The sequence below is a fragment of the Pinus tabuliformis genome, chromosome 7, assembly GCF_031772625.1.
Source record: "Pinus tabuliformis cultivar Carrire ecotype Pingquan chromosome 7, CPIR1, whole genome shotgun sequence".
NCBI classification, from domain to species: Eukaryota; Viridiplantae; Streptophyta; class Pinopsida; order Pinales; family Pinaceae; genus Pinus; species Pinus tabuliformis.
The window spans coordinates 593,249,451-593,274,485 of NC_142293.1; the positions used below are offsets into that span (position 1 = coordinate 593,249,451).

The 25,035-nt window shown below is 41.1% G+C and overlaps 1 protein-coding gene across 3 annotated transcripts in view; it reads left to right on the plus strand.

The window, feature by feature from the left end:
* SS3 (starch synthase 3) overlaps positions 1-24,834 on the plus strand; it is a 549,711-nt gene extending 524,877 nt beyond the window's left edge. For all 3 annotated transcript variants that reach the window (XM_089458559.1, XM_089458560.1, XM_089458558.1), the window contains one exon: positions 24,236-24,834. In XM_089458559.1, the coding sequence (XP_089314685.1) occupies positions 24,236-24,365 (130 nt within the window). In that variant the 3' untranslated portion in view covers positions 24,366-24,834. The remainder of the gene's footprint in view (positions 1-24,235) is intronic.
* Positions 24,835-25,035: the final 201 nt, after the last annotated feature.

Consider the following 25,035-nt stretch of genomic DNA (forward strand, 5'->3'; position numbering starts at 1 on the left):
GATAGTCCCTTACAATCCACAACAAAATGGAGTTGTTGAAAGAAAGAACAGAACCATCGAAGAATCTGTTAAGGCAATGATGCACAATCAAGACTTGCCTATGTTTCTATGGAGTGAAGCATCTATGATAGTTGTCTATATTCAAAATAGAAGTCCTCATCGAATTTTGGAAGACAAGACTCCTGAAGAAGCGTTCACTGGACAGAAACCACAAGTTGTACATTTGAGAATATTTGGTTGTCCAATTTATATCCATGTACCTAAAGATAAGAGAAAGAAGTTAGAGCCTTCAGGAAAGAAAGGAATATTCGTTGGATATAGTGAGTCATCAAAGGCCTATAGAATCCATGTTCCAGGACAATGATAGATTGAAATTAGCAAGGACGTGACCTTTGATGAGAATGTTTCCTATTGGAAATCTAGAAAAGTTCATGCACTGTAATGATGACAAAGGACATGAAGCTCCCAAGGAATAAGATTGAGGTCCATCTCATTCTTTAGATAATCCCATAGATCATCAAGAAGAGCCAGAAGGGCCTAGTAATCTAATGGACCCAATTGTTTTTCCTAAGATCAAGATAAGGCCATCTTGGCTTAGATCCACTTTGCAAGGACATGCAGCACCACGTGGCACCTTTAGCAAAAGCAAGAGACCAAAGAGGTTGATCTGATAATCACCCTATGAGTGACCTCAGTTAAAGATTTATTGAATAAAGGTATTACAGACTCATGTGTTGGTGTGTGTTCTGTGTTATTTAAACAACAGATCGATCAGATTGCCAATATACAGACATTTAAATGGAAAGACAACAGAGAAATACAGTAAGCAGACACAAACACAAGAAGTTAATAAGGAGTTCACCCTATTCTCCAGGGCTACATCTCCTGTCCAGCTCTCAGTGGTGGCCTTATTTTATTGTGCCTTAAGCAGAGAATTACAATGCAGGGACTCAATGTGAGTCTCCTAAAACAGGTTTGCTTGGCAGGGTGGTTCTTGGATTTCCCAAGCCACTGGAGTGCACAGACTCTGTTTGCCTACCAACTCTGTGACCTTTTGGTCTACAATGGAAAGAGCCCAATGTGGTGCTCAGTCCGAACAGATCCTCTCGGGGATGGCTTGAATCTCTCAAGCTCTCTGGAGCTCGATGCTGCCTTTGGTCAACTCGGCCCTCTGTCTTCTTCTGCTTCTGCTTCACTGTCTTCTTCTCTGTGTGTTCCATCCTCCTCTCGGGATTCTGGTCTCTCTGTCTCTCATCCTCCTCTCGGGATTCTCTCTCTCTCCCTCTGACTTTGTGTTCTGTTTTTGTTCATGGCTTTGAAGCCATTCGTTCCCATGAATGTTCGGTTCCTCTTCCGCCTCTGTCAAATCACCTTCTGCAGCTGTGCTTGGAGTTCCTGTTCAGCGTCATCATCAGCTCACAGGGAGTGGCCACATATCCTCCTGTAACTCGCACCAGCTTGCTTCGTTGGTTGAACTCTTCAGTTACATCGTGGATGAAGTCTTCCTCCACCATGGTGGTCAAAACGGACTTCAAATCCTTCTAAATTGCAGCTCATTCCTTCGTCGATTCCACTTCCCCCATCAGGCGCGATCTCAGCCATCCGATCTGGGGCCTCCAGATCTGACACCATACGCACATTTCTCGCGGTTGACTTGCTCGACCTTTAACGTGCGATCAACGGCGGTTTTCTCTCACCTTCGCTTGCCATGCATTGATCGTTGAGTGGGATCGCTCCAATTTCTCCAAAGCTGCTTACCGTTTGAGGACGCCCCAATCAATACTGTTGGTTTTCCAGAGCGCGGGTCCCGCCTTTGTCCTTTAGCACCTTTCGCTTTTCGCCCGCGGTTCTCCGACTCCCCACGCGTCCAAGTGCTCTTGGCTTCTCCATTTCGGCCCTTTTCGCCCATCAAAAATCACCTCCATTTCTTGATCCAGGCCTCCCAGGGTCTAATTCGGCCTCCCGCACAGTCTCCATGGGCCTCGGTCAGCGCGCTTTGACCGAGGTCCTCGTCTTTCCACGCTGGCTGCCATTGCCACTGGTTTAGGGTGTTTTTGATCGCTGTTTTGAATTCTTAGAAGTTTGTCCCGACCTGATACAGTCATGGTTCTTTGACAGTCTTTTATGGATCCAATTCGGATCACGACCTTCCCACTGAAAAAGCTTTTGGACCACCAAAAGTTGGTTTTCAAGCATCAACTAAGTGAGGGTATTGCTTTCTCACTTGTCCAATCTCAATCCACTTTGCACTGCTTGGCTTTGAACCTTTGAGCCCAATTCTGAGGTACTCCACATCTCCCCTGCACATTGTCCTCACCTTCCTGTCCAGCACTGTGTCTTCCTGCAACTCATTAAGATATTCAAGTAGCAGGTCATCAATAGAAGGCAATTGACTCTGCTCTTCAGGGTCCTCAATCATTGAAGGTTCAAACAATCTCAAGCAATCTGCATTTACGACTAAGTAGATGTGCATGTAAGCTGGTAGATCAAGGCGAAAAGCATTTTCACCAATCTTCTCAAGTATCCTAAAGAGTCCATACCTAATAGGCTTTAGCTTTTTACCTTCACCTTGCATCCTGTCCTTGCTGATATACAGCTAGACTTGGTCTCCAACTTGAAAACTATGCTCCATCCGATGCTTGTCATGCCTAGCCTTGTACTTGTCTTGGCTCTTTTCCAGCTATTCCTGTACTTCTTGGTGGATCTCCTGGATCTGTTCAATGAACCTAGTTGCCTTGTCCACATCACTGTGTCCATCAACCATGGTATCTTTACCAAAGACAAAATCCAAAGGAGACCTTGGTGTGAAACCAAAACAGGTCTCCAAAGGAGATCTTTGTGTAGAAGAATTCTTTGCTCTGTTGTAAGCATGCTGCACATAACACAAGTGTTCATCCCAAAGGTAAGGATGTTTGCTGCAATAACCTCTCAGTAACTGGATCACTGTCATGTTTACTACTTCTGTTTGGCCATCTGTTTGTGGATGAAAAGTTGTGCTTTTCTTCAATTTGGTGTCCATCAATTCCCACAAACTCGACCAAAGCTTCCCCACAAATCGGGTGTCTCGATCAGATACAATGGAAGTGGGTAATCCAAAATGAACCCATACATGTTCAAAGAATAATTTTGCAGTCTGTTCAGCTGTACTCTGTTTACTACAAGGTATCAAAATACACATTGCGTTGAACCTATCCACAACAACATATAGATAATCATGACCTTTCCTAGATTTAGGCAGTTCTCCAACAAAATCCATGGAAACACTTTCCCAAGGGTGAGAAGGAACTGGCAATGGAGTGTACAAGCCTAGTTTTATGTTGTTGGGCTTGCTTTTAGCACACATAGCACACCCTCTTACATATCTAGAAACTGTCTCATTCATTTTCGGCCAATAGCAGAATCTTTGCAACTGTGCAACTATTTACTTACCCCAAAGTGACCTGACATTAGAGAAGTGTGTGCTTCCCTAATTATCTTTACTCTCTCAGTTTGTGGAATGCAAAGTTTCCCACAATGATATAAGAGTCGGTCCTTCACATGATAATCCAATTCTTCTACTCTTTTGCCTTGACTCAAAGTTGCATATACATCTTTAAAGTCCATATCTTGAGCATATTGTTCAATGTAGCTTTCATGTAGTACAGAATTATGCTTAAGTATGGTGGATGCATTTATAATGGGTCTAGATAGCATGTCTGCAACCTTGTTATGTATGCCCTTTTTATATCTGATAACTAAATGAAACTGTTGTAGAAAACCCATCCATTTGTAACATCTTGATCGCTGTAACTTAGTTTGGGAGTGTAGTTATTGAAGTGGTTGATGATCAATATGTATTACTGTCTCTTTGCCCATTAAGTAATGTTTCCACTTTTTCACACTCTGAACTAATGCATACAATTCTTTATCATACATAGGATAGTTAACTACTGCAGGGTTAAAAGTCTTTGCAAATCTGGCAGTGCTAGTACAGGTGTTGTACTAATCTTTTCTTTCAAGGTGTCGAAGGCCTTCTGATGTTTTCCTCCCCACTGAAACACCTTATTCAATCCTGTTAAAGCATGTAAGGGAGATGCAATTGAAGAAAATTTAGAAACGAACTTCCTCCAATATTTTGCTGCTCCTAAGAAGCTTCTCACTTCTATAGCAGACCTGGGTTTAGGCCAGTTCACAATGACTACCACTTTAGAGGGATCTATTTTCAATTCACCTCCCCCTACTATATGACCCAAGTAGTTTAGAGATGTTTTGCCAAATTCACATTTTGAGAGTTTAACATAAAGTTTTTCTCTTTTCAAAACATCTAATGTCTGCTTAACATGCTTTAAATGTTCTTCCCATGTTTTACTAAAAATCAGAATGTCATCCAGATACACAATAACAAAATCATCAAGAAAAGGTCTGAGTACATCATTCATTAATCTCATGAAAGTAGCAGGAGCATTAGTTAAGCCAAAAGGCATAACCAACCATTCATACAATCCCTGCTTTGTTTTGAAAGCAGTCTTCCATGCATCTTGCTCCGCAACCCTGACCTGATGGTATCCACTGTGAAAATCCAGCTTGGTGAAATAAACAGCTTCCTTCAATTGATCTAAAAGATCATCTATACGAGGAAGGGGATAACGATTTTTTATTGTTATCTTATTAAGTGCTCGGTAGTCAATGCACATTCTCCACGAGCCATCTTTCTTTCACACCAAAACAATTAGTGACCCACATGGTGATGTGCTAGGCCTGATGAACGCTTTCTCGAGCAACTCCTGCACCTGCTTCTTGATTTCAGCATTCTCTAAAGCAGACAACCTTTTATACATGTGGCTGCTATAGTTGTTTCATCTTCTGAGTCTGACCCCAAATCTTTCTGAATAGCTACAACAATCTTCTTCTTCTTGCCCTCGAACTTCTTAGGTCTCAGCTCTGGATGCAGAATCCAACAATGCTCATCATCATGCCCATCCTTTTTACAGTGAGTGCATGAAGCTTTGCTTTTTTGTACAATGTTAGCCTTCGTTGCTTTCCACTTCTGTGTTCTTTTCTCCTTGCTCTTGCTTATAGTGGGTTGGGATGGTCCCCCAACTTCTGGATTTCCATTCTTTCCTCTAGCTTCTAGATGAGTAGCTTGTACAATACCTCATCTATACTAGTGGGATTAAACATGAGGATGGTATGCCTCATGTAGCTGTGTAGACCACCAATGTACTTAAAGAGAGTTTTTGGTGAGTCTAATGAGATACCCAACATCAATGCTCTCTTTCTAAATTCTTGAGTATACCCTTGCACACTTTTCCCTTTCAACTGCGAAAAAGTTTGCCAACTCATCATGGCTTGTTGCATGTAGGCCAATGGATAGCACTGCTTTTTGATTGCAGCAAAAAATTCACTCCAGACAGAGATGGTCTTACCATGTCTTTTCATATCAGCTTGGGTTCTGCCTTCCCACCAAACCAAGGCAATGCCTCCTAGGCGTAAGCTTGCCAGCTGAATCTTGCTCTTGTCAGAGTCTATGTTTTGTACCTTGCAACACACATCAATTTGTCTAATCCAGTTGTCCAATTTTTCAGCATTTAGCTCTTCATCATATATAGGTAAATCAAATTTAACATCTAACTTGATCAAAGATGCTTTCTTATTATGCACAGGGCTATTAGGAGGTGTGAGAAAGCTTTCCTCTTTCCCTTTTCCTTTGGAGTGGTCATGGAAGTGAGACTCATCTTCTTCTTTATCTTGTTTAGAACCTGAGGAGTCTTCAACCTTATGCTTTCTAAAATCCCTATACATTTCTTCTACCATAGACTTTATAGCTAGGAAACTTTCTATGAATTGAGGGTTTGGCCCCACAGAACCTTCCTCTGACATTGTCTTACGAGGATAGACTCTCCCAATTTTAGGATTAGTTTCCACCAACTCTCCTTCTCCTAATTTGAGCTTTGATCTAGTGAGCATTCAACAGCTAAACCAACACAAGTTTGTCTAACCTTACAGCCTAGAGCTCCGATACCATTTGATCTGATAATCACCCTATGAGTGACCTTAGTTAAAGATTTATTGAATAAAGGTATTATAGACTCATGTGTTGGTGTGTGTTCTGTGTTATTTAAGCAACGAATCGATCAAATTGCCAATACACAAACATTTAAATGGAAAGACAACAGAGAAATACAGTAAGCAGACACAAACACAAGAAGTTAATAAGGAGTTCACCCTATTCTTCAGGGCTACATCTCCGGTCCAACTCTCAGTGGTGGCCTTATTTTATTGTGTCTTAAGCAGAGAATTACAATGTTGGGACTCAATGTGAGTCTCCTGAAACAGGTTTGCTTGGCAGGGTGGTTCTTGGATTTCCCAAGCCACTGGAGTGCACAGACTCTGTTTGCCTACCAACTCTGTGACCTTCTGGTCTACAATGGAAAGAGCCCAATGTGGTGCTCAGTCCGGACAGATCCTCTCGGGGATGGCTTGAATCTCTCAAGCTCTCTGGTGCTCGATGCTGCCTTTGGTCAGCTCAACCCTCTGTCTTCTTCTGTGTTTGATTCACTGTCTTCTTCTCTGTGTGTTCCATCCTCCTCTCGGGATTCTGGTCTCTCTCTCTCGTCCTCCTCTCAGGATTCTCTCTCTCTCCCTCTAACTCTGTGTTCTGTTTTTGTTCATGGCTTTGAAGCCATTCGTTCCCATGTATGCTCGGTTCCTCTTCCGCCTGCATCAAATCACCTTCTACAGCTGCGCTTGGAGTTCCCTATTTGGCGTCATCATTAGCTCGCACAGAATGGTCACATGTCCTCCTATAACTCGCACCAGCCTGCTTTGTCGATTGAACTCTTCAATTACATCGTGGATGAAGTCTTCCTCCACCGTGGCGGTCAAAACGGACTTCAAATCCTTCTAAATTGCGACTCATTCCTTCATCGATTCCACTTCCCCCATCAGGCGTGATCTCAGTCGTTCGATCTGGGGCCTCCAGATCCGACACCATACGCACGTTTCATGTGGTTGACTTGCTTGACCTTTAGCGCACAATCAACAGCAATTTTCTCTCACCTTCGCTTGCCACGCGTTGATCGTTGAGTGGGACCGCTTCAATTTCTCCAAAACTGCTTACCGTTTGAGGACGCCCCGATCAATACTGTCGGTTTTCTAGAGCGCGGGTCTCGCCTTTGTCCTTTAGCGCTTTTCGCTTTTGCCCGCAGTTCTCCGGCACCCCACGCGTCCGAGTGCTCAGGACTTCTCCATTTCGGCCCTTTTCGCCCATCAAAAATCACCTCCATTTCCCGATCTGGGCCTCCCAAGGGCTAATTCGGCCTCCCGCGCAGTCTCCATGGGTCTCGGTCATCGCGCTTTGACCAAGGTCCTCGTCGTTCCACGCTGGCTGCCATTGCTACTGGTTCAGGGTGTTTTTGATCACTATTTTGAATTCTTAGAAGTTTGTCCCAACCTGATACAGTCATGGTTCTTTGACAGTCTTTTATGGATCCAATTCGGATCAGAGGTATTCTAGTTATGCAACATTGATGAGTAATCTCATTGATTCTGAACTTTCCACCTTTGAAGCAACTAGCTAGCAAGTTTGGAAGGATGCGATGTTGGAAGAATACCAATCAATTATGAAGAATTGTGTATGGGGAATTCTGCCATGACCTGAAGGGAAGTCACTGAGAACCTCTAAATGGGTATACAAGATCAAGCACGCAGTGGATAGAAGTATTGACAAATACAAGGCGAGATTTGTGGCTAGAGGGTTCTCCCAGAAAGAAGGAGAGGACTATGATGAGACTTTTGCTCCAGTTTCCAGGTACACTACCATTAGATATATTATTTCTATTTCTTTTTCTATGGGTTGGAATTTAATTTAGATGGATGTAAAAATTGTTTTCCTCAATGGTCTGACTAAGGAAGAAGTGTACATAGAACAACCTCAAGGTTTTGAGGTTCATGGAAGAGAGTCTCATGTTTGTAGATTGAAGAAAGCCTTGTATGGACTTAAGCAAACACTTAGAGCTTGGTACTATCGAATTGACAATTGCATGGAAAGACCTAGTTTCTCCAAAAGTGATGTTGATTTAAACGTATATATCAAGGTTGAGAAGAATGAATCTCTGATTCTATTATTGTATGTTGATGACTTATTTCTGACAAGTGTGGAGTATGTCATTATTCGATGTAAGAGGGAGTTGGCCTTTGAATTCGATATGAAGGATCTTGGTTTGATGCACAACTATTTGGGACTAGAAGTTTGGCAGAAGCCTGGTGAAATCTTCCTTGGTCAAGGAAAATATATTATCAAGATCTTGCAGAAGTTTGGGATGATGGACTGCAAATTGATGGCAACTCCCGTAGTGACAAATCTGAGAAAATTGAAACTCTGAGTCAGATTTGGTAGATCCAACTATGTACCGAAAGTTGATTGGTTCACTGATGTATTTGGTTAGTACTAGGCCAAACATTTGCTTTGCAGTAAAAACTCTAAGCCAATTTCAACTGGAATGGAGACATGATCATTGGATTGCAGCAAAGCATGTATTGAGATATTTGCATGGTACAATTGATTATGGTTTGAGATTTGTCTCAAACAGTGATATACAACTACAAGGTGTCCCATCTTAGCACGCTCGCTTGAAGGAACACATAGGTGTCCCAAGTGGCCAAACAATGCATCCTGGAGGTGAAAATTTGGAACTTGCTTGCCTTCCAGGAGTATCTGGTATGTGTTGTTGAATTCTAGATCACTCTTGTCAAGATGCGGCCACCCCACAGTCTCGTGCCCACAAGAGTCGAGCACAGTGGTCAATGCCATGACTGGCGATTGGCTAAGGCAGTCTGCAACATTGTTGGTGCTACTCTTGTTGAACTTAATGTTCAAATGGAATTGTTGCAAATATGTGGACCATTTCTGATGGCGATCGTTCTGCAACTTCCCTTGTGTTTGTATGAACTACAGGGGTCGGTGCAGTGTTGCAGGAAGCCCCCCCCCCCCCCAGATCCTAGGCCGGAAGCGCGCTCCGTACGGAAGCATTCAGGAAGCGCCCCCGGAAGCGCGATTCCGAAAATTCCGAAGCGCGATTCAGCATTTTTAAAGCGCTTCCTGGTTTTTAGGAAGCGTGGGCCCCGAAGCGCGCTTCGGATGGCGCTTCGGGCCTCCGAAGCGCCACGCTTCGGGCCCGGAAGCGTACGCTTCACGCAGCGCTTCGGAGCGCTTCCTCCAAAACCGCGCGGCCAAGGGAAAAATACATCATTTTTTTTAATTTTTTTTTAAAGTTAACTTAAGTTAGCATTGAGGGGGTGGGTTAGGGTGAGGTTAGAGTGAGGTTAATGTGAGGAATGAAAAGAATAAAGCCCCCATTCATTCCTCATTTTCTCACTTTGAGTTTATGAGAGTTGGAGAAGAGAAGAGAGGAGAGGAGAAGAGAAGAGAGGAAAAGAGAGGAGAAGAGAGGAGAGCTTGGAGGAGTGAAGAAGGAAGAGCAAGGAGAAGGAGGAGGAGCTTGGAGCAAGAGTTTGGAGGACTTCATCTACAAGAGCTAAAGAGGTAAGTTCAAACCCCAAACTCCCTTATTTTTTGTGACAATTTTTTTGTATTTTTCTCCTCCCTCTCCTACTCTTTCCCATTGTTTCTACTTGCTCCTTTATTTACAGGTTGTCCACCACCTATATCCATATTCCAAGATGGTGTTCTTTTGGCTTCTATGTATCATTCCACTCTTGGTTTTAATGATGGCAAGGGTGAGGAATAGAAGGGAAGAAACAGAAGAGGACATTGGTGATGGTCCTAATAGTAGTGACCCAATGTATGATGAGGAGGAAGGGTTTGAAGAGGAAGGGGATGAACTTGAAGGGGACCCTGAAACACAAGATGGGAAAGCTACATCAACACCCTTGTGGAACTATGTGACCAAACTTGATGGGGGAAAGGGTGGTGGATCTTACAAATTTGTGTGCCCTCATGGTTGTCATGGAGGAAAACCATATTGTGGTTCATATACCCGTCTGAGGAGGCATCTTTGTGGGGTGCTGGACAGTGATGAAAAAAAGGGTTCTGTGGGGGTACAAATTTGCCCAAACATTTCAACTGAAGAAAGAAGAAAATACATCCAAATAGAGATGGCTGCACAACAAAAAAACAAGAAACAAAAAACTCATTCTGAATCAAGTGCAACCTCTAAATTTGGTAGTTGCCCATCTCCTCATGGTACTTCTGCAAGCTCTGGAGGTAGAAGAACAATAGGGGATTTCCTTAATGTTGCTGGGAGGGATGATGTGGATGGAAAGATAGTCCGTTTTCTTTGTGCTTGCGGTGTACCATTCAATGTGCTTCGCTCTCCCTATTGGCATGAAATGGTAAAGGCCATCAATGAAGCCCCAAAAGGATACAAGGCCCCCAACTATGAGAAAGCTAGAACAGTGTTATTAGAAAGAGAAAAAGCTAAGGCTCAAAGAGCTTTGACACGTTTTACAAATGAGTGGGTAGATTCTGGGGTATCCATTGTATCAGATGGGTGGACAAATATTAGAAACCAACATTTGATAAATGTTCTTGGTGTTTCTTCTAGTGGTGCAGTATTTATTGCATGTCATGACTCCTCCTCCATCACTGCATCTGCACAAAACATTGCATATCTCCTATTGAAATCAATCAAAGATGTTGGTCCGAATAATGTGGTTCAAGTGATCACAGATAATGCAGCAAATTGTAAGGCAGCAGGAAAAATTATTGAGCGTACTCATCCACACATCTTTTGGTCTGGGTGCCTGGTTCACACATTGAACCTTTTGATGCATGATATTGTGAAACACAAAGATTGTGGGTGGATTGCTGAGGTTTACAGGAAAGGGAAGCAGCTCATTAAATTCATCACAGGGCATACAAGGGTAAACTACTTCTATGGCACTTACTCCAAGTTGCAATTGCTTAAAATTGCAAAGACAAGATTTGCTAGTTATTACCTCACCTTTAGGCGGCTAGTGAGGGTGAGACAAGCTTTAACTAATCTGGTGTGTGCTGAAACATGGGATGAAATTAACACTGACACAGATGGTGCTAATGCAGTCAAGGACACTGTTCTTGACAGTTACTTTTGGTCACAGGTTAAATATGTTTTGCAATTCACCAAACCAATTTATTACATGATCAAGTTTGCAGATTCAGATCGACCAGTAATTGGGGAGGTGTATGAGCAAATGGATAGCATGTTGGGGCAGATTAAAGACATTGTTGAGCCTAGAGATACCACCTTGTACAATTATATTCGTGTAGAGGTGCAAAACCGATGGGAAATGCTAAATATTCCATTGCATGCATTAGCATATGTTTTGACACCTAAATACTATCATCCATCACGGCTTTCAACACCAGCACCTGGGGGGGGAAGCAGGAAAAAACCACACCAAGATAGAGAGGTTCACGAAAAATATATGGCTGCATTGAGTAAATTAATCCCTGATGAGGAGGAGGCTGCATTGGTACGGAGACAGGTGAGCAACTATACGCTCAACACTGGTCCATTTGGGAGCATGCATGCGATTAAAGATCGAGAGACTTTTTCTGCTCTTGAGTGGTGGAACATGCATGGAGGGGGTACTCCACTTCTACAGAGTTTGGCATTGCGGGTGCTATCACAGGTGGTAAACACTTCTTCTGCAGAGAGGTGTTGGAGCTCTTATTCTTTCATCCACAGTGTTAAAAGGAACAGGTTGAATTTAGACCGGGCAGAGAGCTTGGTTTATGTTCATTACAACTTGCGATTGTTGTCCCATTACTGTGAAGATGCAAAGTCTAATAAAGACTTGTTGATTTGGGACAAGAATCCAGAGGAGCCCAATTTGGAGGATGGAGTGTTGCGACTAGAGCAATTAGAGGATGCTCTTATCCAGGTATGTCCATTGTGGTATGAATTTTCCAATTTTCCCTTATAAAGCATATCTCTAATTCATGTTTTTAATTTTTTTGTTAACTAGTTTTTTTTTTTTTGCATGAATTTTTTGAGCGATTCTAGGATGATGATGACCGTGTTGATATGCCACCACCCCCACCCCCATCTGGTCCCTTGGTTCCTAGGTTCCATGGTTCAACACCAACAGCAGGGGGTTCTTCTTCATCAGTTTCAGTGCCACGACTTACACAGGCACCATCTTCTTCATTGCCACCACGTGGAGGCCCGCCACCACGTTCTATTCGTGGTGGAAGGAGGAGAGATTAGTAGATATATTCACAATCTACTACTTTTTGTCATAGATTACTCATTAGACTTGTAGACTTGTGAATTTGAATTTTGAACCTTTTTGGCTTGGCGGTGACCAAGTGACATATTTTGTAAGCATTATTATTTGAATTTTGGACATGACAAATGTTGACAGTTGCTCACTTGCTAGATAAATCATAATATGCTCTATGTTTTATGTTTTATAATATGCTTAAATGTTTTATGTATTATAATATGCTTAAAAATTTGATGTATGTTTGTAATAGCTAGAATATAGATGATTGTTGTACATACTAGTAACTACAATGGAATCATGGATGCCATATCTATCTTGATTTATGCAAAAATATGCATGTTTTCATGTCTTCTACAATTAATTTGGTATTTGGGATGTTTGTTTTGAGTATAAATGCAAAAAAATATATAAAATATATATATATATATAGCAGACGCTTCCGCGGACGCTTCGCTTCCTAGATTTTTGGAAAATGACGCTTCCGCGCTCCCGCTTCCGCTTCCGCTTCCGCTTCGCTCCCGCTTCGTGCAACATTGGGTCGGTGGTCTGTGTGGATGACAGTTTCCTTCCCCATAATGTAATGCTTCCATTGTCGGCAGGCCTGCACAGTGGAATACATCTCTTTGTCATAGGTGGGATACTTTAGGACTATGTCTGAAGTGTCTCATTGTGATATGCCACTAGATGCCCCAACTGAATAAGCACTGCACCAATAGCATAGTCGGAGGCATCTGTCTCAATCTCAAATGGTTGTTGCAGGTCCAGTAATGTGAGTACTAATGTAGAGCAAAGGTGATGCTTCAACTCAGAAAATGCCTTCTATTGGGATTTGGACCAAAAGAACTTTGCTTTTGCTCCTCCCTTGGTGACTTGACTCAAGGGCCAAGTGATATAAGAGAACCCCAACACGAACCTGCAATAGAAGTTGGAAAGACCCAGAAAGCTACAGATCTCAGTTAGAGTGGTTGGGATTGGCCAATCCCGAATGACTTGTATCTTGGCTAGATCCATATGCACACCCCACTCATCAATGATGTACCCCAGATATTGAACCTGGGTCATACCAAAGGTGCATTTCTCCAAATTGGCAGACAACTTGCGTTGCCGCAGAGTCTCGAGGACCTGTCAAATATGGTGGAGGTGCTCTTCCCAACTCTGGCTGAAGATCATAATGCCATCCAAATACACCACCACGAATGAGTTGGTGAAGGGTCGCAAGATGTCGTCCATCGACCTCATGAAGGTTGTGGGGGCATTCGTCAAGCCAAAAGGCATGACCAGCCTTCGAAATGGCCCCCCTTGGATTTGAAGGCAATCTTCCATACATCAGAGAGTTCGATCGATACCTGGTGATAACCAGACTTCAAGTCAAACTTGCTGAAATATTTTCCCCCCTTACGCTGGTCCAAAAGGTCATCAATCCGTGGGATTGGATACCTGTTCCGAACAATGATCTTGTTCAGCATGTGATAATCAATACAAAGTCTCCAGGTCTCGTCCTTCTTCTGTACCAACACGATCGAGCTCCCACAGGGTGATGAACTTGGCCTGATGTGCCCTTTTTGCAAGATCTCCTGAATCTGCCTCTTGATTTCACCGTTCTCTAGAACAGATTGTTGATTGATCAATCCATTGGGTAGCAGCGCACCCAGGGTTAGATCGATGGAGTGTTTGACCTGACAGTGTAGAGGTACCCCTGTGAGTGAGGTGAAGATGTCCCTGTACTCCTCCACAACCTTGTCCATCTGCTGCTGCCATGCGGAGGAGCCCTATCTAGTGCCCGTGGCCACAATCTTCTTCTTACCCTAAGGGCGAATCATAAAGAAAACAAATTTCCTGATTTGGGAAATGATCTTACTGCATTGCTTCACAGTGATCAAAGAAATGGCGATATGCGGTGCTACCTCTGGTATCTTGTACAACTTATCACCCAAAGTAATAATAACAGTGCGAGGCCTAGACTCATACACAGCATGTCGCTTCCACAAGTATGGTTGGCCTAATAATACATCACAAACTTCAAGAGGAGAAACATCACAAATTACCTCATCTATGAAGGGTTTGATGCTGGAGGGAAGGCGACATTGTTGGCTGACACGGAGATCTCGCCCTTGGTGAAGCCACCCAATGGTGTACGGCTGCGGGTGTGGTGTGGTTAGTAGGCCCAACTGCTTCACTACCTCTGCTGAAATGAGGTTCTTTTCGCTTCCATTGTCGACAATGAACTGCAGCGGAGAACCCTTCACCCACATCTCTGAGTGGAAGAGTCGCTCCCCCTCCTCTAGATCTCCAGGCTCATCCTTCTGGATCTTGGTGGCAACGATGGCACTAGGCTCCGCATCGATAATCTACTTCCCTTTATCATTCCCCTTGTTGATTTCTGACTCAGAGTCAGAACATGCATCTGATTCAGAAGCCTTCAGCTCAGCCACCAGTGACCAGTGTTGCAAGAACCGTCCCCCCCCAAGGATCTAAAGGCAGATCCGCGTCCCGTACGGATCCGCCACCAATCCTTCGGCGGAACCGCGGATCGGAAAATCAAATCCGCGGTTCCTTCTTTTTTTGGCGGTTCCTGCAAAATTGGATTCGTGGGGGCCCAATCCGCGGCACCTACTTCCCGATCCGTGGTTCTTATTTCCCGATTTGCAGATCCGGAAAGGATCGAGTGCAGATCTGTGGAGATTTGGGCGTGTATCCACTACGGATCGCGAGCAGATCCGAGAGATGGTGGACGGTTCTGCGGGGCTTTTTTGTTTTTGAAAATATCGAACTGTTCTGTGAGGAACTACACTTTCTGAATACTCCCAAGATGCCCCTTGATGCTCCCTAGACGCTTCCTAGATGCTCCCTAATGGTAATGTTAAATTCTTAAAGTAAAAGTGACATTCTCCTTTATCTTTCATTTCCATCCTTTTACTTAAATTTTTAACATTACCATGAAATGACTCAGGATGTTTGAGAGTGGTTCCAACCTCATCAGACTTCATATGGAAAAAATAGAATTTCATATCCCATTCAAAATTCAGCGAACTTAACAGTTTTCAGGATCAATGGGATTGTGGCATTTCATTGGATTATATCATGTATGAGGGCATGTGATTGGCATTTAATCAAGAGCAACAAGCCCTATATGTACCCCAGTGTTGGTGTTATTGATTGTTGAACTCCTTTGTCATGGCCTTAGCAATTATGTACCCTTCACTCAAGTCAAAATCATTGATCAAGCATGTTAAGATTTCTCTACCATATTATAAGGCTTGGATTAAGCTATTCGATCAAAATTAGGCAATGTTGACTAAAATCCCTATGGAATTGAATTAGGCAAAGGCTAGATAAGAGAAGAGAAATCTAGATTGTAGATGGTTGATGCTGGAATAATTAATCATTGATGTACAATGGATGCCATATCTATCTTGATTTATGTAAAAATATGCATGTTTTCATGTCTTCTACAACTAATTTGGTATTTTGGATGTTTTTTTAATATAAATGCAAAAAAAATATATCTATATCTATATATATATATATATATATATATATAGTAGACGCTTTGCTTCCTAGATTTTTGGAAAACAACGCTTCCGCGTCCCCGCTTCCAAAAAATGTCCCCACTTCATGCAACATTGCCAGTCACTGCTTGGCTCGGCACCCACTTGTGTTGTGTGTGGGGCTCTTATGGAACTCACACTATTTTCCTATGTCCTTTATCTTTGTGGTGTTCTTCTTTGCTTACAGCGTCGGCGGGTTGTCCTAGGTTGCCTCGCCTTGGCTTTGTCCTTTGTTCTGCAGCTTGGGGGCGCCTTTCCCTTGCTTCGGATTCACAGATCCAAAGTCTCGCTTCTTCTGTTTAAATTTTTGCTCAATCTTAACAGCGTATTGATAGGCGGTGCCAAGCGAGGAGATGTCCAAGAACTCCATCTCATCCTGGATGTACTTGTGTAGATAGTCATGGTACTTGAGTACCAAATGCCGCTCAAAATCCTTGATACCTAGCTTCGTGCGAAGAGTATGGAAAACATTTGTGAACTCCGGCACATCTTGGTCCCTTCCCTACCGCAGCGTGGTCCACTTTATGTATTTATCTTCATATCTCCTAACAGGGTAATATTGTTCCTTGATGGCGTCTTGGAAATAATTCCAAGTGGGTGCAACTGAAAACAGTGAGGATTCCCTCTTTTCCTTTTGTTCACTGTAGATTTCCCACCAATGCTTGACGTGTGGGGCGGTTTTGAGAAGTGCAAAAGTAATCTTTTCCCAATTGGAAAAGTCATGAACTAAAAATTATCCTTCCAATAGATTTAACCATCTATCTACCGCATCTGCATCTATCTAGCCCTCAAATATGGCAATATCAAAGTTAACTTGTACCTTAAAAGGAGTCGCTGTTGGATGAAGATGTGTCCCTCGTGGGTAGCCACTGAAGGATCTGGAAAAAGTTATCCATCATCGCATTCCTCTGTCGCTCGAGGGATTCCTCGAGCAATATTTTGAAAGGATCTCCTGCCCCCTCATCTTTCTTTTCTTCCGCCATGGGAAGCTATCAGGGTTTGCAAGGCTGGTCTTGCAAAGGTTGAACCAATTCGAGCCCTAACTCCTTATATCTTGACCTCGTTGGGGACATGAAAGAAAAATAGATAAAGAGAAAACCGCTCTGATACCATTGATTCAGACTTATGCTGAAACGCAACAAAATACAAAAATACACATATACACAGAGATGCAGCAGAAATAAAACTTCATTTCATTAATATCAAATAATTGAAATATACTTACATATAGAAATGGAAATAAACTAGCTCGGACGATGGTAGCTTATCTCTAAGAAGAGATGTGGCAGCGACATGTCTCTGAACTGTGTTACAATGAGGCTCAAAGGCCTATTTGTTATTGAGAAACAATGGAAAACCCTAAACATCCAAAAACCTAACCCTAGAGATGAAGCGCCAAAACTATGGGCCCTATTTGGGTAAATTGATACATCAATTTCCTGGGGTCGTAACAGTGGCATACGATCTCCATTTGACGCGCACAATACCTCGTTAGAAAGATCTATTCGAGGACTACAACTTTCGACTCAAATTTGCTTGTTTTCGAAAAAAATGTCATTTAGGGCCTCAAAACGGCTCTGGAAGTTCATGACATGAAAAATTGCCAAAAATAGTAAATTGTACTACAATTAAGGAAACTGAAAAACTAAAAGAAACAGTGGTGGGGGTCCAAGTGGAATAGGAAAGTGGCCACCAATATCCACCTGGATCACTTCTACACTTCTTTTGGTTGTTCTCTCTGAAGAATGGCATAGATCCCCTTTGAGAAGGATCTGTTGTTTGCTACTACTGGTTTATTAAGGGATTTTATAAAGGTTTGATCAATGTTTTAGTTTAATAATGATAAGTACATCAAGCTGTGTAATACATGCCTTGACTAACAGACTTCAAAATTTATGTATGCCACTTACATCAAACCCCTAAATGAGTAAACAACTGATAACAAACTGGAAATAGTTTTAACATAGACAACCCTTTCTTTCTTGAAATCTGAATGTATAGAGAGCAAATAAGAATGAATGAACCTGGTAATCACTCCAACAAGTATATATGTGCTTTATAATTTACTTGGTGGGAAACATCAACTCCCAGCGAGCAAATCCATAAATTAATTCCAAACTCTGTTTGACTAGCGTCTACCTCCCTTTATCAACTCTCTTTGTCTTCAATGCAATAAAGTTTATGTCAGCCTTTTTAACACATGGGGACCGCTTCAAAATTGAAGATGGTACTCTCAGTAAAATGTTGTCAGCAATTCTCAACCTTCAACTTTTTCATAGACAATCTGGACACTTCGTTCCTGGTGCTCAGCTTTTGTTACCAACGCTCCTCACTCATCAACAAATCGATACATAACGTATTGCTATGCCAAAGCACTCAGTAATCACATGAGCTAGTGGACTCATAACACCTTTTGTAATTCTCTCTCATACCTAATCAAGTTTGAGGTATCGAGCCCTGCGCACTATGTAACTTCAGACTTCACATACCCTTATTACATGGCATAGGATATTTTCACAGGCGTAGACTCATTAGTCTAAAGTGCACAGACTCGCTAACCATGACAAGGAAATGCACACCATCTACTGGTATATTGACTAGCCTCGTACGTCAATTACAGGGATACGAAATATGGTTCCAAAGAAAAATTAAGTTTTGAGACATTTTAACCAATGACTCTCCTTTGAATGCAAATCTCTAAGGATACTGTTGTAGCCTTCTATGGTTCGATTTTCCCTTTTGACAGGGATGAGAGATGATACAATTCTTCTCTGTTTAAGCTGCTACAAGTGTGTCGATCAGTAATGCCACATTCCAATTGTAAAAACTGCTTGACAGCTGGCATCTTTCCATGCTAACGGGTCTTAGGTAAGTTCCATGCTCGTAGAGTTGCATTGCATTGCTTTATCACAAAATTGACCCCAAAATTGACACAGGAGTTGGGTCTCTTCACATACTACTTCAATTTGGAATATTCGGCCAATCAATTTGATCTTGGCTCCACGATTGGAATTTTTTTTCTTTACAAGTCCAGCTAGAATTCGGCGGTGCTCACAATGATACAAAAAATTCAAATAATTTTCAATGACCAAGTGAGTCAGCGACATCGGCTTGGACGATTAGGCAGTTCTGGCAACAATTTTGTTTGGGCATCGCTTGGTCTACCAACCATATGTGCTCCTCGGTCACCCCCTTTCAATGGTGTTCTTGGTCCAGGTATGTTGAATGCGTCTAGCAATCTCGATGTTGATGTCTTCCAATTACTTGATTGTTCAGGAGATGTGATTCGCCCTATTAACAATATTGATTGTGCCCAAAATATTCGAGCTCTCGGTCTTTCACAAAATCAGTTGCGGCTTTGAGTTTGAATCCCTTACTCGGCTTTGTGTTGCATAAAATGGCACTTGCCTCCTTTGAAATGATTCAGCCCCTTGCCAAACTTTTGGTTTTTAAACGAAATAAATCCTCGGCCCTTGCAGTTTGGATGGGCTCAAAATTAAACCGGCCATAAGATAATCCCATCCCCTATACAATTTTCTTGATGTTTGCGTTGCAAAAAATCACCCACGCATCTCACGAAATTGCTATCAACATATTTCTACTTGGAATATGAACTTTGGCCCCTTAGAGATAATAATCAGCTTCACCAAATAATAAAGTTTGGCTCTTCATAATATTTACGACCTCTACTGATAAATTGGTCTGCATTAAACTCAATAATTCTCAAGACACTTTTAATTAAACATTGGCTCATATAATTTTATCTGATATATGCTACGGCCCCACCAAAGTTTGTTATGCTTTGATCGACCGCCCTTATAATTTGGCTCTCTGATTTGTTGAATGATTATTAAGTTGTCAACAAACTCATCAAGAATTTGTAGAATAGTTAGTGCCCAAAACAAATTTTTTTGTAACAGAATGATGACGTTGGCACCTTCCAAAATAGACCTTTGAACCCTCAGGCTGACAGAAACACCAGCTCTGATACCACTTTAATATCCCAAACAGGATATTTGGCTAGTTTTGCAAAAATCGAACTCCACCAAAATTTCTCCATAAAATTACCATTCAATTAGCAAAAGATTTCCATGTAATTTATAACAAATTGATTTTATGCAATTCAATAATATGATAAGCAGAAATAATCTCAGCTTTTATTATAGTAGAAACTAGGGTTTACATGTTGATACAATAAAATAGCTAAGATGGGACACTGGCCTTAAGAATCTACTCCAATACTGTATTGACCCTCCAAAACTAAACTAAAATGTCACTGTTGAGCTCTCCAATGAATTCTGGATGAATTCACCCAGGGGAGATGGGTACTCGCCCAATCTCACTAAATCACCCGAGGGGTTCCGTCTTGGAGCTACCAATGAAGTAGAGAATCGAGTTCTTAACCTCTCATACAAGAAGAAATATCAAGTACAAGATGTTCTCTAATGGCCTCATCCTCCTCTTTTTATAGATTTGATGAACCCCTCTAGAAGCTCCTATTTTATTATTATTTTAATCATTGAGCACATTTCCCTCAATTAAAATATATTTTTAATGTAGGAAAATGGTAAATTGGCCGCCATACTCTCTCTGACCACTGGAAGTCTCTTCTCAGCATCCCATCCTGTAGATCTTCTCGTTCCGATTCCAATGAGCTATTACAATGAGGTGTTCCATCAACCACCTCGAGCATAATTAATTAAGTTAAGCCCCATAATAATGCTAATTTTTTAAAGTTGTCGGAATGTGATGCAATGAAAGGCAAATTGTGCGGATGATGGAATATGCCAAGCGAATGCCATCAGATCCCATAAAAGCTCCCCATGACCTAGTCATCTCATGCCCTAGAAATCCACCCTAGCTGTACTATAGAGGAAAATAAAAATGTGGACATGACAGGGACTGTTATGGCAATATGTTAGCAACAGTTTCTTGACTTTGTCTTTTCAGTGAAGGGACTCTTAGAAGGATGGGCGAGCTCATCGTCAATTTGAATAAGAAAATGATTGAATTGCAAAAGGCGAAAAGCATGGAGGCTGGTGGTCCCATAAGCTATTTTCAGTCTCGTGGACATTGAAATCTCATTCATTCATTCATATTTTCATTATGTGAAATTCCCAAATGTTTCAATTTTCCCAGCGTCATTCTCAACCAATAGTGGATGTTTCGTAACTATCCCATTTCTTAGCTCACAGAAACATTGTAACATAGGAAACGAGTTTTGTGGTTCTTCTCAACCAATAGTGGATGTTTCGTAACCATCCCATTTCCTAGCTCACAGAAACACTGTAACATAGGAAACAAGTTTTGCGGTTCTTGTGCAACTAGGATTTCCTCTTTATCCTTATTGTAAATGAAGGATTGTCAATTGCAAAGAGGCTGAAGCCAATTTTTTAACAAAAGCCCAAAATTTTCAGTTCTTTTACACACAAGATTTCAGGATTCCAAAGCACGGTTCTAATTACACACAAGATTTCAGATTCTAAAGCATGGTTCTAATTTTGGACCATGATATTTCTGCAAGGCCAGTAAGCCCCCTGACATTGGGAAAGGGTAGCATTGATATCTATATTATCCATACCAGCATTCTCGCCTTATCTGGCTAGGAGTGTCAATTTCAAGTCACGGCTTGCTGGACTGAGCATTTTTTACATCTGCAAACTTGTTACTCTGATTGGTCTTATGAACTGCCTTAACCCGTCCATCATTGGAGTCATTGGTGGCCTGAGTATTAGGTGGTGATCTCATTTAGCATTTAAGTTAGAATGATTGCAAAATATTAAAATTTTCATTAGAGAAGCCCATTTAAAGTTGCAGCAGCTTGATTTTTGGGTATTTATTAGGCATTATGAAGGAACCTTGCTTGAAAGGTACAACACAACAAATTCAAGGGATAATGCAACCCTGACTTTGGTGTTTTTCCTACAACAATGCAGGTAACTCTTTGTTTAGTGCAAGTCCCTCCTGCATATCACCCAACTTTATACGATGGAAATTTTCAACGACTCATATCTGGAGAACTTATTTTGTTGTCTAATATAGTTCAGTAATGTAACTCATCCAACCCACCATTTCGACAACACCGAGCTAACGTAAAGTAGTGACCTAGATCGATAGAAGAAAATTGTATCAGTTACTGCATTCCAATAAAATTTAGCGTCTTTTGAGGGTTTGGTATGATTATTCTTGATTATAATTTTTTGGTTTATTACTGTTTCTAGATTTTGAATTTATGGCTGTTGACATAATGATGATTCTGTGCATTTATTGTTAATATCATGTTTAGACGTACAGATTTACGTCTTCCTTGTAATTTATATCATCATGTGCCATAATACTGAAGTCTCTAGTGTGATTATTGACTTGGAACGAAAGGGACCCTAGGGACATATTTTTATCATAATGGGGTCCATGCATGTTATAAAAATCTAACTGGTCGAAATTGATACAGACCTGTTACAGTTATCATGGTTTCCCACGAATGATTGTTTGGTTTTGTTACATATTTCATTTAAACTCAGATGAGGGCTAATGTGAAATTCTAGTTGTCAGGGGAGGCATGTCATAATGTCAAAATCATAGTTGTCAATTGTTATCATTGTAATTGTAATGAGCATCAAGGTACTAAAGATAGTCATCGTGTGCCAATGATTGAGTTATGTTTAATGGAGGATTAATGAAGACATTGTATTTAGAGGGTGCCTTCACTGGAAGGTTTGCAAGATAACTGTATAGCATTATTCCCTAAAGATGCAAGGCTATTCACTACATAGGCAATGAACAAGTTAGTAGTCGCATGACATTTAGTTCTTTGAGTAAGCATGTATTGCATGTTAATGCCACAACTATTTTTCCTTTGTCATGCTATTCTTTTAAGAAAACAGAAAATTGTCGTAGACTCAAAACAACAAGGTGTAGCGATTTGCATATGAGAGCATTTTGATAAGAAGATCGAAATCATAATATTAGCAAAGTTGGACCAGCAGTTGCTTCTGGTAATTTTTGGGGATTATTATTTGACATGGCCTTGAGAATATTTGTCGGTATATTAATATGTCCTTGCCCATGTGTTTAATCATGATGCCAAAATTTTGTGACATTGTGTGATTATAATGGGACCTGTAGTTTGTGAACATGGTACATACATGGTTCCATGTATGATTATTTTTCTATGGTGGATTTGGCCCATGAGTAAGCTGTATCTCCTATTATTGATTTCGATACCCATGTGCCAATGTCGAGGTAATGATGAATTCCACTAGGAATGGAAGGAGTTGTGCCCGTGTGCACAAAGCATATTTCTCACCGTTACGTGGGGAAGGCTCAAGGGTACTAAGGTGATGTTGCATTTCTTGTTATATAACAATGTAGTGTTGTCACCTGTGTAAGCAATTTCCCTATGTGCTATGGGCAAAATGGCGATATGGTCCAGACTCCAAACCATCTATGTAGGGTCTCAATGGAAGGTTAGGATAACTAACTAAAATTATTTGTCAGCCCAATTCATCCACCATGTAGACAATATTGGGCTTGAACATCACACTAGCTTAGCACTTCGGTATGCTTACATACATGCTAGCCTTATAATGTCAAGTTGCTTATCTTGTTCTGTTTAGTTGAGAAAATTGCTCAATAGCAGGCAAGATGTCTCAAGATGCCAACACAATGTGAAAGTATAAAAATCTTGATCATTTTTAAGTTTCTGCTCCAATTACGGACTAAAGAATTTACACTGGATGTAGCTGTGGTGTTTTTTTGAGCTTGGCACAAAAAATACAGGCAGGTATGTTGAATGCACTGTTGTACTCATTGTGTTGTAAGCTGATGTCCCAAATGTAATGTGATGAAAAACTTAATAATAGAGAAAAAACAAAAATTAGGAAGCAACTCAGCTTTTCTTGATCTTAAGAGAGCGTTGCAATATCAGAATCTGAAAAACAACTTATGAGGAGTGAAGATACACAAGAACTCAACACAAGACTGCAACGACAAAACTAAAGATCTTCAAAAACTTCTATCGCAAAACCCAACTAAAACTGGTGAACCTAGTGTAAGAAAACAAACTAGATATAATGGAGGATTATATAGAATTTGCAAAGGAGAGTATTGTTATCTGAAATCGGGCCACTTTTTTATCAAAATATTAATGTGATGATCTATTTTAATTTAGGGCATCTACTATAGTAGTAATAAACTTGAGATTTAGGGAATAAAGGCCCATTTAGATGATATTCACTGTGATCGTCTAGAAGATCGTGTTTCATTATTGATAGCAAATAAAGCTCTATGTACTCCACTTTCACATTTTAACCATCAAAAATGACCAACCGGCTTTCAAAGTATACTTTTTACATCTTAGATAGGCCAAAAAGAAAAATATACAAAGCATTTCCCTTGTCTTTATTCTACACCATGCAAGTTCTAGCTTTGACTGACTTATACAGGATCTGTTACTAAAATGCTATCGTAATTTTCAGGGCGCTGTCTGCCTGGTACGAGAATCGAGACTGGTTTTATTCGTTGTGCAAGCAAGTAATGGATCAGGACTGGTCCTGGAATAGACCGGCGCTGGACTACATGGAACTTTACTATTGTGCACGGAAGTGAGATGTATAGGATTTCTGTGGCATGCACTTCAAGCACGTCTCATCTGATCAATTCAATGCAAGTTGTTTAGCAATGAAGACGAACGTTTGGAACAATTCTATCTGTATGGCCATACAAGTACGCACCACGACCAAGGTATTCATGTGACATTTATTGGACGTCAACTGTTAGCACCCTTTGTCACATATGTTCATTGTAATAATCTTCTTTAGAGGAGTATTTGCCTCTGATAAGTGATTCAGTGATCAATTCATGGCTCCCTGTTGGGGCAGTGAACTGAATTCTACCACAATAGTAGCCTCCAATAATAGGAGTTGAGCAGAGCTCTTGTATCAATAAGCTAACGCTGTTAAGTAAGACGCGGCCTCTTGTAAATGCCTTGCAGCTATCGAATTCAATTCAGTTCTTTGTACATCTTTGAGTTTTCAGCATGATGAAATGTGATCATAAGTCCCTATTTTGATGTCAATTGTTTGTTAACTAGATTGATTTTGTTATGCGCTGGTGCTGTGTCTAAGTTATAAACTTTAGATGATATCAACATATGTTGGTGCTGTGTCTAAGTTATAAACTTTAGATGATATCAACATATGTTGGTGTGATCACCTTTTTCAGTTAGACCTCTAATTCTATTTTTGGTCATTAACAACATTTATTTTGAAGCTTCACA